The sequence below is a fragment of the Stegastes partitus genome, unplaced genomic scaffold, assembly GCF_000690725.1.
Source record: "Stegastes partitus isolate 25-593 unplaced genomic scaffold, Stegastes_partitus-1.0.2 Scaffold1679, whole genome shotgun sequence".
Taxonomy (NCBI): Eukaryota; Metazoa; Chordata; class Actinopteri; family Pomacentridae; genus Stegastes; species Stegastes partitus.
In genome coordinates this window covers 61,653-76,769 of record NW_007579410.1, presented here as the reverse complement: position 1 = coordinate 76,769, position 15,117 = coordinate 61,653, and the positions used below count along the sequence as shown (strand labels likewise).

At 39.8% G+C, this 15,117-nt stretch overlaps 1 protein-coding gene across 1 annotated transcript; it reads left to right on the top strand.

The window, feature by feature from the left end:
• Positions 1 to 4,689: 4,689 nt before the first annotated feature.
• Positions 4,690 to 14,796, top strand: LOC103371992 (acidic leucine-rich nuclear phosphoprotein 32 family member B-like). Its single transcript, XM_008301499.1, has 7 exons — positions 4,690 to 4,851; positions 7,911 to 8,060; positions 9,794 to 9,916; positions 10,693 to 10,885; positions 11,843 to 11,937; positions 12,437 to 12,506; positions 13,249 to 14,796. Exons 1-7 carry the CDS (start codon positions 4,798 to 4,800, stop codon positions 13,323 to 13,325), a joined length of 762 nt encoding a protein of 253 aa, XP_008299721.1. The 5' UTR covers positions 4,690 to 4,797; the 3' UTR covers positions 13,326 to 14,796.
• The last annotated feature ends 321 nt before the right edge of the window (positions 14,797 to 15,117 follow it).

Below are 15,117 nucleotides of genomic sequence, written 5' to 3'. Positions count from 1 at the left end.
GAATTTTTGCCACGTGACTGTTGGTCACACCAATGGCTGTTTGGTTACGCCGATTTATAAATGAGGAATTTTAAAAGATTTTAAATGAAATATCATGATTTTGAGCTTAGATTTGGATCATTTTCGTGACCAGATCATAAAATTGGTTCAAGAACAGTCAGTTTGTGTTTGTTTTTACAGTTTCTGGCTGAAATGGTGTCATTTTGGGGATTTAAACAAAAAACAAGATAACATGGGGTTTAGGGTTCAGAGGGTTAAATTAGCTCGTGAGTACAAATCTTCTACGGAGAATTTATGAAGTGTCTTTTTAAGTCTGTTTGAATCTGTTGTTTTTTTGAATGCAGCCCGAACTTGCAATTATGTGCCGAGCGGAGACAGTTTAGAATCAACAAACACAAGAAACGAGGCGAAGGGAACAAAATGTGACGCAAAGCGTTTCGTTAGCGGGTCGAAAAGTTCAAAGCTTGTCTTGGACGCAAATATTGGAAGATGGAAGTTTCCAGCTGGTCGCAGAGATTCAATACCTTCTATTAAATGTCAATAAACACTGAATATAAAGGCAATAAATTATGACTAAACAATAAAATGTGACGTTTCAATAAGAGGAAGAGATGACTGAAGGAAAACTGTGCATCTATCTATCAAGCTATCTATCTATCGATCTGCTCAGACATCTCTTCCATTGCCAAAGCACATGTACGACGACGACGACAATACAATCACAAACTGGGTAATAATCTCTCTCTTCTTTCTGCTTCTCTGTAGCTGTCGCAGGTTGTTGTAAAAGTCGGGGGTTTCGGAGCTCGTCTGTGTTCAGTGTTTCCTTTTTAATATTTCCTTTGTTATTTTCGTCCGTGACTTCTGTGTCTGAAAACCTGATTTTTTTTTATTTATGTTTTTCTCGGAGTCCGCCTGTGGAAAGTCTGTGAGCTGCATGCAACTGAACCGCTTTACGCCTGCTGTTCGAGATGGTTTTCCAAAAAAAAAACAAAAGAAAAAAAACAAAAAAAAGTTTAAAAATGTAAACAAAAGGAGGAGATATTTGTCCTGCTGGCTTTTTCTTGCGATGCAGTGAGCCTCAGTTAACAGCTGTTCTTGAGTTAATGTTCGATTACTGTATTGTTTTCAGCTATTTTCATATAGCGCTCTTATTCCAATTACAAGTGCTTTAAGACTTTTTTTTTTTTAATTCTCTCGAATGTTTTAATTTGTTTTTTTGCTCTTTTTCTGTCCGTGCGTGTTTTTTCTTTTCTTTCTTTGCCCTCTATGGCGATGTGTATTCTAACCTCAATGAGGGACTTGTACAGTGTTACCCTCCGTTTTCCCCGTTCACCTCGATGGGAGTCAGACCTCGGCCACGTTTCCGTTTCAGCAGCTCTCGGATCGACGGACCGGGGGTTGCATTTCAAGCCGGACCTGCAGACTGAAGCTTCAGTTCAGAAAAACTCTCATTTTGGGGCGAAACCTGACCGGAGTCTGGTTTTCTTCATGTCCAGGTGCTGGTAAATGTTGATGTGATATTTGTCATTTTAAGGCCAATGTAATGCAAGTGATACGTGACATTTTACATTAATTTACTGGTCGTACACTCTTTTGCGGAATGAAAGTTTGCAAAGTTAGGAAAACCTCTTTTTTTATTGTAGCTGCTTCCTGTACTGCATCAAAATGGGTTCCCAAACATAGACCTTCACATAAAACGCCTAAAAGAACACCTTGCTGTATCGCCCACTTTCCTCAAAATGGGATCATAATTTACAAGATAAACATTATTCCGTATTGAAGGAGGCTTCGAGAACATAAACTAATTCAGAAAATGTTTCCTGAGGTAACAAACCAAGTGAGAAGTGGATAATACTTTCACAGACAATTTGCAACCAGAGGAGTCGCCCCCTGCTGGCTGTTAGAAGGAATGCAGGTTTAAGTCGCTTCAGCATCGGCTTCACTTCTCACACCTGAAAGCTACGTCCATACCTGATGTACAGTCGATGTTTGCGTGTACGAGGTTTGGTTTTGAAGGATCATAGCACTGCTGAAAGTTTTGCCACCGATTTCAACTAGCTGTGACTCAAAAAGCAGAAATCCACATAGTTTTTTGAGGCTTGAGCTGAAGATCATGCGTGCCAATGTTGGTGAAGATTAGCAAAACTTTTTCATAGCAGACGTTGGTGTCAGAGGGCAAAAAAAGTACAGACGCAGCCCCAAATTCAACCACATGGTGGTGCGACAGTGCTCGAGGCACAGGTACAAGATTTTTAGAGGATTTTCCTTTGCTTATGCTCCACCTCGACACCAAGTTTCATGGAAATCGGACAGTTAGTTTCTACGAAATCCTGTTCACAGACAGACAAACAAACAGCAATGAAAACAACCTGATTGGTCGAGGCAACCAGTAAATCTGACGCAAAATATGCAAAAACTTTACCGTCGGCTTCTTTAATTAACTGGTTTCAGATATAAATCGAAAAAAAAGTGCTGATTGTCTCCTTGATAAGAGTGAGACAGCTCAAATCTGCATGGCAAACAGTTAGCTTAGCACGAGGAACCACTCATTGTGCTCCGTTAACAGTTGTGGTGTTATATCCGGTTACCTTCTGCGCTACCGATCGTCTTCTGGTTGACGTCACAGCCAGAAAAATTACCTTAAAAGATAAAATAAATGGTTCACTTTGCGTTAGGCTGAGCATATATTTTGAAAAAGTGGCTGGGATTTATATTTTCTTTACCTTTTTGGTGCCACTTTGCATTGAAAAGCTCCACCTGCGAGGAACATTTACAGAACTGGATCTCCGGTCTGCAGTTTGGTTTCTGGGTTGTAATGATGTGGCCTTGGTCTGAACCGTGGCGGTTACATAATGTCACTGTACGCCTTGCGGCTGTAAAAATAAAATAAAAAAACGCCCTATGGAACCTGCCGTCTCCTGGTGAGCTACACGTGTGTGGGAGTACGCACACCTTGTTGCTGTTTATTTATGTACTGTACGGATTCATTTGGTTATTTATTTATTTATGTATTTATTTATTTATTTATTCCTGCGTCCTATTTATTGGTCGGGCACCTGTGGCGTATTTGACGGTTGTCAATACATTGCTGTGTGATGTGGAGGGATTGTCGGGGCTTCGGTTGGGTGGGGGTGGTCAGTGGAAAAAACCTCGCTGTGATACTAACTCTAACTGTTGCTCTCCTCGTATTGGACGACGATATAATCTAAGACCACTGTATGTATAACTGCTTGTCGTGAAGATGAACTACAATGTAATGACAATAAAGAATTAACACGATGATGACGCGCTGCAGGCGACCAGACTCCAATCTGTTCTTCATGCAGGGAACGTGCATAGCTTTTAGTTAACAGAGCTGCAGCACCACCGGCTGGACGAAAGTGGAACTGCATCAACAACCAGCAGCCACTTTTACTTTAAAGTATACTAAAAGTGAGCTTTTGTTTGAGGCCTACAGGTCAGAAACTGTTTTTTCACTGAAAAGTCCCACTTTTTTAAAAAAGATTGTTTTGTTTTACATATTCTCGAGGCATGTATTAGCTGTGGCACAACATAGAGCCTTATGTTGAGTATAAACTGAATAAAAATGGGATTATCTGTCCAACACAGTGCCTCGTAGAAAGCAGAGATATATTAATTTTATTATATAGACACAGTTATGAGGGTGAAATCACATGGTGTAATATCAGTGATTTAATGCAATTCTGGTAGAGGTGATATCAGTAATAGAAGAGAAGGAGACAATTTAAGGGCCAAATCAAACATGATCAAAGTATATTTCAGAGAGAACATCAGAACAACTATATTTATGAGGACGTTGTGATATTTAGTGTGTTTATGTTGATACTAGACCATCAAATTAATAAATTATAAACATTAACGTAAGATATAAGGAATATAAAATGTCGTTTTTCTGCGTGTAATGAGCCTAAATGGCCGCCAGTGGCGCTGCGGAGTCTTGTTTCCCTTTTGCTGCTTTTCCCTCCTTTTGCAAATCAACATCTGATGCCTTCACGTGCACCTCAAAAACTCGAAATTTACACCGTCTACGCAGAAAAACACAAACTATGTGGCGGAAAAAAAGGAAAAATAACCAAAGCATAACAAAGCTTATCAACATTAAGTCACACAAAGAGTTTAAATATGAATCACACGTTTGAAACAACATAATTTAACCCATTAATCATCAAGTAACTGAAGAACCAGGGTTGAAATTGAGTTTTGTGATCATTTTTATATATTGTACTCCTTCATTTAGCGCAATAACATCGGTATTAAGGAACGAAAAAATAATACTGAAATTAAGAAGAAGCAGATTGGCTAAATTAGTTGTCAATTTGTGCCGCGAGATGTACATTAGGTAATATTCGAGGCCAAGTAAACGCAGCAAACGGTTTGACCCACTTTTCACACACGCCACGGCAACGTTGTGCGGCTGCGTCAAGTTAGACATGAGAAAATAGGAACGTGCCGGAAATTTGATGTGCTGCCTTCAAAATAATTGCATAAAGTAAACCACTATTTGATACATGAATCATTCAATTAAGTTCATAAACGTGTCTAAAATATACCTTACTACTATAGATTTGTACGTCGTCTGGAAGTGCATCGACGTTTCAGGAAATGCAACATTTGCGCTTCCGTGGATTTTATTTTGGAAGTCCTACCGGGAAGTGCTACGTCTTCATTGCAGCTACCTTCACACTGACTCCGCGTGTTGATGCTGAAGAGAGGATCGAGGAGAAACAAGTTTTTCGCATCGCAGAGCCCCAAACTCAGGCCGAACCCACAGAAAAAATGGACATGAAGAAGAGGGTCTCGTTAGAACTGAGGCACCGGTCGCCCACGGAGGTGAGTAGCCCGCTTTGTGCTCCTCTTTACGGGGCTCGTTGCTGTGTAAACTTGGCCGGCCGGAGAAGGAGGAGGGGGGCTGGCGAGCACATGGCAGCGTGTCTGCAGCTCCAGAAAAGTGCCAAAATGCGTGTTTATCCATCAAAGCGCAACTCTGAGCTGATTTAAAACCTGCAAAACGATCAAACAAGTCGCATTTTGACGCTTCCTTTCGCCGCCGGAGGTGTTTATCCTCTCGGTCGTTTTATCGCTCGTAAACAACCCCGTCACGCAGTTGTTGCCCGCGTTGTTTTTATTTTCATTCTCACCCGTAGTTCGCGTTTTTGTTGTCAGAATTGTCCTGCAAGTTGTTAAATAATGAGTTCGGCATCGCGTGTTTGCCAAAACACCTTAAAGCGGCTCCTGCTCGGGCGCTAAAACCAACATCCGTGTCTCCCGGACATGGCTACTACCTGGATCTGTGTTATGTCGAAGTGAGGAAATGGTTTGTGTCGGCTTCTTTTTTGTAATTGGTCTGCGATTTTAAATAAACAAAATAGTTTGATTTCATCTTTACATTAATTTAAGCCGTATTTGTTGTGCATTTCCTTTAAAAAAAGAAAAAAAAAGAAAGTTAGATAACATGGTTATAAACGCCGACAAACGGCTCGTGATTTTGCGGTTTATCGTGTTAAACTAATGAAAACAAAGACATGCACTAAAGTTGAAATGTGTATTTATTAATTTTCCGTTAGAAAAATTGTTTTTATTTCGTTTAGTTAAATATGTAAAAACTCAAAATGCCGTTGTTTGTAGCGTCGCCACCCCAGAGATTAGTCGGACCCCGTGTTCGTAACGCGCTAAAGGCGCGTAGCCAGCGGCGTGCTAGCACTAGCATGCTAACGCGGCTAACTCGAGCGTCCCGGTTCTGTTGTGTTCCCGTCCGCGTTGCTCCCTGAAACTACCACGAACCAGGCGTGTGTCCAGTACCCGGTAAGCTGCCTCGACCCGGCGCGGTGAGAGAGAGGGAGAGCAGCAGGGACGCTAACGCAGCTAGCAGGGAAGCTAACTTAGCAGCGTCACGTGTGCTGGGAGTTTACAAACAGTCCGGATGCGCGTGGAGCCGCTCGGGTTCTGCTCAGCCCGCAGAAGGTTCGACACGTGTTTCATGGTTCATGACATGAATCAGCAACAGTTTCCTTAACTGACTAACAGGCCCAGAGGTTTGCTGCTGTTTCATATCAAACGTGCACATTTCTGCCGTAAATGATGTAAATAACGTGAGTTTTGTAATTTAACATATTTAAAAATTCAATGTAGGATTTATGTCTTGAAGCAAAACCCCAAAACCACCAGTGAGCTTAAAATCTATTTTTTTAAAAATCTAAAATTCCACTATTTAGAAAAACACCTGGATAAGAATGACACCAGAACATGAAAAGGCAAATCTAGTTTTTAAAAAAAAGAAAGAAAAAAAAATTTGAGCAAATTAGACACATACATTTAGGTGTAGAAGCCTGGTTTACAGTATTACTGAGTAAAAAATGTAAATTTGTGAACACACAGACTAATGGATAACAATCAAATATCAAGCGGTAATGTTTATGAAATTAAAAAAGAAAAACCCTTAAGAATACAGAATTAAAATCTTGATAAGAATAGCCATACTTATTCATTTAATTCATTTAGGTAATTAGGCTTTTAACGATTTACAGTAAGGATAATTGCAGCATCAGTATTTAATTTGGTTAGTTAATTAATAGCTCAGTGTTACCCTCCAGTATTTAGGTGTAAATTCATAAACACTCATAATAAATAGTTTGTTTAAAATGTATAAAGAACAAGTAAGAAAAAAGTATAAATATATATAAAATCAAGCAAAAGCAGAAACTTGACCAGAGCAATTAAACTTCAAATCACACATGATTTCGGTACATATCAGTTTAAGATGTTGGTTTTCTGCGTGTAATGAGCTCAATCAGCTGCTGGTGGCGCTGTGGAGCCACAAACAGAGAGAAATGCCTCAGTTACTCACCTGTGACATGAAGGGAAAACTTCACCAAACTTAAGCTTCACGTGGTGATAAATCATCTGAATCACTCCGTCCTAAATGTTTAATTTATTAATTTATCAGCTGTTAAAAATAATTCAAGACTTTTCTGCTGAACTGCAGCCTGTTTGTCTTAAATGTCTTTTTTTTTTTTGTTTTTTAATAAATCACACATTTTCCACATTAATCAGCTTTCACAGGTTCTGAATCTTCGACACAGTTGAATTTATTTACTGATAATCTGCTAATCTAATCAGTTATATTAATTGTTTTATCGTATTATGATGGAAGTGTGACATAATAATAATAAATAACTGCGGATGTTCACACAGTCTTTTCCATCATAGTCGCACATTTAACTCTGCAGAAGCCTGAACATTCGCATTAGTTTGATTAATTATATCATTAAAAGTTTTCTCTGAACACACGTTCATCTTCAACCATTTCTCTTTTACTGGAATTTTGTTTTATTTGCACATTTTTATTGTTTAATTTTCTGCCTCGTTATATTAAAACTGACTTTAAAAGCCTTGAATGTAACTTCAGAAACCTTTTAAAGCGTTTCCTATAAAACGGTTTTGAATTATTACGTTCTACATAATATTTAAAGATATTTTTTGTGTCGTATCAAACGTCTGACTGTACATTAATAAAAAAAACACACGTGGGCGTTAATTTGTCGTTTTTAATTCGTTAATCTGTCGGTAATGTCAGGAGACCTGCTGGGAAGCACCAAGAAGAACGTGATCTCGGTATCAGACATTGTATGCGGATTAAAAAACAAAAAATCGAGTGGAAATACCCCCGAAGATGAATCGTAGCTCGAGCTCGAGTTAGATGACTGTGTCGTTAGTCATAGCGACCCGACGAGCTTCAAACCAGAACTCTGACGTCATTTTGAAACCAAGTTCTTAGTTTTGCCCCAACAGTCGCTCACAACGTCTCTTGAAATGTTTTTTAAAACCTAAATGCCTTACGTTGGCTTCCCGGAGCCGCCCTGTTTTAACCCGACCCGCCTCCCTCTGCTCAGGTCCAGGAGCTGGTTCTGGATAACTGCCGCTCCAGCGAAGGAAAGATCGAAGGAATCACAGAAGAGTTCTCGAACCTGGAGCTGCTCAGCCTCATCAACGTGGGCCTGACCAGCGTAGCGGACGTCCCCAAGCTGGGCAAACTCAAAAAGGTACCAGGACCCAACAGAACCCAGCAGAACCAGACCCCAACAGGTGTCTGGTTCCAGCCTCTGAAACGTGGCGGTTTGATGCTTTTCTTGCTCGTGTATATATATAACGAGTGAACTCAGACAATTAACTAATTAGTCGACTGGGCCAAAGACAATCAGCCACTAATTAATATTTTGTTGTTTTTGGTGTTTTTTCAGCAGAAATGTTAAAAATTTTCAGCATTTAACGTCTAAAAACAAACGATTTCTGCTTTTCTTTGTGATTGTGTCGCAGAAATTATTACAAAACTAACAGAAGAATAACGAGCTGCTGTTTAGGTTTTGTTTTAATTGTTTGGTTTTTATTACACAAACAAAAGTGAGGAAAAAATGTCATATTTGTAGATTCTGGCATCATTAAAAAAAAAAGCTTCAATGATTCGTCAGTCAGTTTGATGACTGACGGAAGAATCGTATCTTGATATTTAATGGTTGTTTCGGCCATTTTTTTAACGCAAATATTGTTGAAAAAAACTCAAGTATTTGCAGGTTTGAATGTCTCAAAAGAAAAGATTTTTGCTTTTCTTTTATTAAATTTAAAAATAAATTCCAACTGTTAGTCAATTAAGAAATTAGTTGAGTATCGGACACTATTTTAGACTTTTTTTGGCCTTTTTTAAGCGAAAAAATTTCAAATATTTGCAGATTTAAACATCTGAAGAAGAAAGAAAATCCACTTTTCTTACTGACGTGTATAAAAATCGAGCTTAGTGAGATTCTTTAGTCAATCAGACGACTGGCCGAAGAGTATCGAGCAACTGTTTAGATATTTCCGGCCATTTTTTAAAGCAAAAACAAATGTCTAAGAGTTGCTGATTTCAACATATGACGGGAAAAAAGAAAAGTTCCTGCTTTTGTAGTGCAGCTGAACGATTAGTTAATTAATTAGGTGACTTAGAAAAATATTAGAAGCTGCTGTTGATATTTTATGAATAGTTTTGGGTATTTTATGAGCAAAAATATTGAAAAAATTTCAATTATTTGCAGGTTTGAACGTCTCAAAAGAAAAGATTTTTGCTTTTTTTATCATAAAAAATCAAACAAACAATCAGTTAATAAATCTGATAAAAGAATTCGAGACGTTCTGGATATTTTACTATTTTTGTGGCTGTTTTTTTTTAGCCAAAAATAATAAATAAATGTCTGGGAGTCAGATGAGTTCAACATCTAAAAAAGATTTCTTGCGTTTCTTCGTGAGCTAAAACTACGAGTCAATTAATCAATTAGACGACTGACAGAAGAGTAATTAGCTGCTGCTCTGAGGTTTTTTTGGTCTTTCTAGTTGATTGACAACTTAATAAGCTGCTATTATTGTGGGATTTTTGGACATTTTTCAACACTTTTTACACAAAAGCAGCAAAGAAAAGTAACTGTTGGATGAATTAATAATGAAAACAGTGATTAGTTGCGGCCTTTTATGAGTTAACGAGACGCGTTTGAGTTCTGAGGCGAGTGTTCTGATCCGACAAGCAACCTGAAGATTGTCGACTTCCACATTAAATCACAGTTTACTGACGTTTTCCCGCCAAAAACGAATCCTCTGTTCAATTAGAAAATAATCGTTTGATGCACATTTAGTTAAAATAAACATCCTCGCTTTGCTTTTTACGTCAGACATTTGTCCTCTTTCCTTTGTCACCTTCTTTTATGATCTACGACGTGGCCGATTGCCTCTCGTGTGTCTCCTTGTGCAGTTGGAGTTGAGCGACAACAGGATATCTGGAGGCCTGGAGGTCCTGGCGGAGCGACTGGTCAGCCTAACGCACCTCAACCTGAGCGGCAACAAGTTCAAAGACATCAGCACCCTGGAGCCGCTGGTGGGTCGACTGAGCGTCCGTCACATTCACACCAAAATAACATAAAACAATAAGTTAGGTTTTTCTCACATTAGTGCAGCTTGTTTCTGCTTCTTATTTGGATCCACGTCGTGTTACTTATGCGACGCAGCAGAACAAAGTGGATTTACTGTGAATGTTGTTGGTTCTTTTCCACCGGTGTGTTTGTGAAAATGGATTTAATTGCTCTCAAAGTGTCTTAAAGCACTAAAGTCACATTTTTAACCAAAAAGCAAAAACCCTCAGATGATGTTACAGTTCTTCAAGGTTAATTTTTCACACATTAATGTAGCTTAACTGATGAAAACACCCCCAAAAACTGTCTTAATCTTTTACTTCCTGCCTCTAATTTGGAGGCAGGTCGTGTTAATTGCTGTTAAATCTGATTAGTGAGTTAATTAGAGGCCTGGCAGAAGAGTAGGAAGCTGCTATTTTAATACTTAATGATTGTTTTGGCCTTGAGTTGCAGGTTTTAATGTCTAAAAAAAGAGGATTTTCTGCTTTGTTTTTTTATTTAGTCCAGCTGAAACCATGAGTCAATTAACCAATCAGGCGACTCGTAGCATCTTTGTGTGTTTTTGTGCAACAGCTAATTGATTAATTGACCAAGAAGATGTCACTTTATGTTATTGTAGACGTTCTGTTTCTCTCTGACTGGTGTGATTGTGAACATGTGTTGAATTCGAGGCCGGCAATCAGACAGCTGGGGCTTTTTAAAAAAAAAATTTTAAACGACGGCGTTTGTCTCGTCCCACCAGAAAAAGTTGCCCCAGCTGAAGAGCCTGGACCTGTTCAACTGCGAGGTGACCAACCTGGCCGACTACCGGGACTCCATCTTCAAGCTGCTGCCTCAGCTCATCTACCTGGACGGGTACGACGCCGATGACTGCGAGGCCTCCGACTCGGACGGCGAAGGAGACGGAGTCGAGGACGAGGACGAAGACGGCGAAGGTAAAAAAAATAACAAGACGTTTTACTGCTTTACGACGTCGTACAGCTAAATCAGTCACAGCTGTTGTGAGGTTTTGAAGTTTTCAAGCAATCGTGGTGAAAAAATGTTTAAATATTTGCAGATTTAAACATCTCATTTAAAATATTAGAGCGGAAAAAAATGAATAATAATAATAATGAGCCACTTTTTAGATGTTTTACTGATTTATTTGGGACATTTGAATTTTTTAAGCACGAACAGAAAAATGTCCGAAGCAGATTTAATGTCTTCATCAGAGGAGATTGTTTTGGTCATTTTCAAGCAATAATATGTTTTTAAAAAAGTTATTTCAGCTTCTTAAAAAGACGATTTAGTTGCTTTTCTTTGTGAAGCTTCAGTGAAGTGACTTCCAGCAGCAAACAGGAAGCGACTATTGATGTGTGATTGATAGTTTTGTTTTGTTTTCAAGCAAAAATATGAAAAAAAAGTTGGATTTTTAAACAGCTTAAGACATTATTTCTGATTTTTTGGGTCATTTATGTTATTAGAGGTCATATAGTTGACTGACAGAAGAATGAAAAGCCACTATTTTGATATTTCGCTTATTGTTTTTGGCCATTTTTCGTAAAAATAGTGAAGTAATGTCTTAGATTTGTGGATTTCAGTGTCTTCCGTAGAGATTTTCTGCTTTTTATGTCATATGAAAATGAATTAATCAACTGTATGACTAAATAGAAAATAATAACTTATTGTTTTGGTATTTTATTAATAGCTTTGGTCATTTTTAAAGTATACTTAGTGAAAAATGCCATAGATCTGTGGACGTCGACATCTTCAAAGGAGAAGATTTGCTGCTCTTGTGTCGGATCGGTTGAACAGACGTCGCCTTCAGCTCGGCTAACATCGGGCTGTGAACGCCGCGGATGTTCGTCCGTTTACCTTTGTTCACGCTGTTTGTCCCCGTTTGTGTGTCGCAGAGGGAGAATCCGAGGACTTCGAGGAGGAAGAGGAGGACGAGGAAGACGTGGTGGCCGAAGACGACGACGATGACGACGACAGCGGAGACGATGAGGTGAGGCTCGGGTTAGGCTCCGAGCGTTGAGCGTTGGGCCTCGTCGTCGACCAACAGCAGACCGGACAGCAGGGTTTTTAAGACATTAACTCTCAATCCTCTCGTTCCGGCTTCTTAAATGTGACTGTTGTTGGTTTTTTAACTCTCGACATTTTGGGGCATCGTCTCAGCGAGAACCAACAGTTTTAACCTTTTAGTGTAATTCTAAACACCGACGTAGCGTTCGGCTTCATCAAACCGTCTTGGACGACTTTTCTTACAGCGTCGTTCAGATTAAACTCTTATGAACAGAATCCGGTCGTGTTCAGTCGACGGTTCAGCGTGTTTGGGATGATGTACGGGAGGCTTCAGGTCGATTCATCCCTGCATCGCCATCGAACTCGCTTTTTTTGACGTCGTTTGTTTACGTCCAAAACACAAGGTTTCCAAAAGCCTCAGTTTCAGGGAACCTCGTTGGCTTCCTGTCAGTAGATGATATAAATAATCCGTCTTTGTGCAGGACGGGGAGGTGAACGGAGACGTGGACAGCGAGGACGACGATGAGGATGACGACGACGAGGAGGACGACGGTGAGCAAATCCTTACAGATCTCGATATTAGTGCTCGATTTTCTTCAGTTGCTGCACATTTTGTTCATTTTTAAAGAATCGTTTCAGTGAAAATCTGTTTATTTTTTACCTTGTTAACATGTAAATATGCGTTTTTTTTTTTTTTTCTTTTTTTAAACCTGCTGTAATATGTTAAATATGATCAGGGCTTCATACGAAACAAACCCACAGAACCGATCCTGCCACTTTGCAGGGTGACGTTTCCTTTGTTATTATTATTATTATTCAGAATCTGTTTGAGCGGATTGTGAGCCGGTGTGTTCGAGTTGGTGCTAATTTAATGGGGAAAAAACAACCTTTAAATCTCTAACTTTGACACACAGAAGAGTTTTTAATGCGTTAAATCGGGGAGTTTAAGGATGCTGGACGGTTTACGGTTTTTGCTAGTTGCTTTTTTTTAGATTTTAAGTGAAGGGTGATGAATTGTCTTGGCTCTGCTGTGAATTAAATGTAAATAAAGTAGTTTTATGGCAACTTAAGACTTCAAACATGTTGCTAAACGTCTGAATCCAGAGTCGAATGAAGCAGCAGCAGCATTATTAAAATAAACCGTATTTCTTCAGCTTTCTGTGTATCCATACATCAGTATATCTGTCTTATACCAGCTCAGACAGGAGATAAAGTATATTAAGGATTTAGATTACATTAGGAAGAAATACAAAGAATGCGACGCTGTTTAACCTCCGATGTCTCTCCTCTCCAGACGAGGACTCGTCTCCGGCCAAAGGAGAGAAGAGGAAGAGGGACCCCGAGGACGACGACGATGAAGACGATGATTAAAGACTCCCTGAACCCCCGCTGACCTCCCGCCCAGCCTCCCACCAACGCTCCTCCTCCTCCTCCTCCGCTCGGTCCACTGCATCCCGTTTCCGAAGCCGGTCTCCTCCCGACCGACGCCGTCAACTTCTAGATTACCTCGTTAATCGCTCAGTCCGTCATAGTTCACGATCCAGACCTCGCTCCCCTTGATTGTCCTCGTCACAACAGCCGACAGAGCCCCGAGAATGCAACGAAGCCCGTTAGCGACGCGACGAACGTTTCAGTGTTTCTGAGACTCCCTCACGTTACTCCTTTACGTCTTCTGTTTTTGTTTTTTTTGTGAACTCAGGAAAGTTTGTCAGAAATCGACGCCTTTGAGTACGTTTTGTCCGGCCAACGTTTCTTTAAAAAGAACCCAAATTTATGACAAAAAAAAAACCTGCATTGTATCTTGATATTTAGCATTTTTGTTTGGAAACCTGAAAATTTAAGTTGAAAAAAAAAATCATGTAGCAATGTCCATCTTCAGTTTTAGACAAAGCAAAGTCTCAGTTAAGAGATAAAAACTTTTTTCTTTTTTTTTGCATCTTCTGGTGTTTTTCAGGATTAAGTCATCGAGCCTCGTCTCTCCCCGTCGAAATAAAACAAGATTTGTTAAACCTCAACTCCAAAACCCTGCTTTTTGTAAGAGCCAGAAGTGTCTCAGAGGCGAGTGCAGGTTCGAATTAACCGAGACGCTTATTTTGCAGTCAGAACAAAAACTTCAAACAAAACCATCAGGTTCCCGAGAAAACTTAGCAATAAGCTTTCCAGTGAATTCCACGATCGGAAGTTGTGTTTTTTTGGTGTTGCAGTTTTTTGCATGAGAATAAAACTTCCCCAAGAGCCCAAAACATGAAAAACACATGAATTAAAATGGCACCAGTGAACGGAAATAACGAGGGACAACCAAACCTTTTGATTCCTAATTTCCCCGCCTCCTCCGTTCCTTCTTCCTCAACGCGCCTCTCTGACATCATCACTCTGGGACTGAACCAGCAGCTCTGATGTCATCACCGTGCTCCAGACGAGCTTTGTGATGTCATCGACGTGAACATCCGAGACCCCCCTGAAAACCCCCCCTCCTCCATCCCTCTTCCCTCAAGGCCGAGCGCGCTCAGGGCAAACTGTGTTCTCTCTTTTTTGCCAACAGAGCTTTTTAAAAGAAATATTTTTTCAGAGAAAGTGTTTTTTTTTTGTTTAATTTTGTATGGTTGTCTGGGGACACGCTCTCTCTCTGGTTCCCTTTCCCTCCGCCTCCCTCTTTGTCTCTGCCTTGTTTCATTTCTTCCTGCTCAGAGAGATCCAGTCGTTCCTTCACTCTTACACTGACTAGTCGAGTTTGTGTTTTCTTTTTTTTTTTTTTTACTTTCTGTAAGTTAAATGAAAAACAAACAAAAAAAAAACATACAAAAAGGACTTTGTAAATAAAATCTTAACATTTTGCTCCTGGCGTTTTCTCTCTCTCTCGCCTTTTGTGTCCTTCTTGTTGTCTTCACTTTGACTCAGTTTGTCATAAAGAAGCTCGACCCTGGTTCGGTGTCGAGGTGTTCGGTAGTCAAACACGTTTCCAACTGTCTAATTTTTAAAAACGTGGGACTCCAAAAAACTTGATTTACTGGGTTATGAAGCTTTTCTCACAGTTTTTGTGCGACACCACATCAAAATGAAGGGTCGCACCACCGAGCGTGTCCTGGTGCTTAATCGAGGATAACTTGCTTGACTCAAAGCTTTAATCGGGGCTAAACTGAGAAAATAAATGCTAACTGGAACC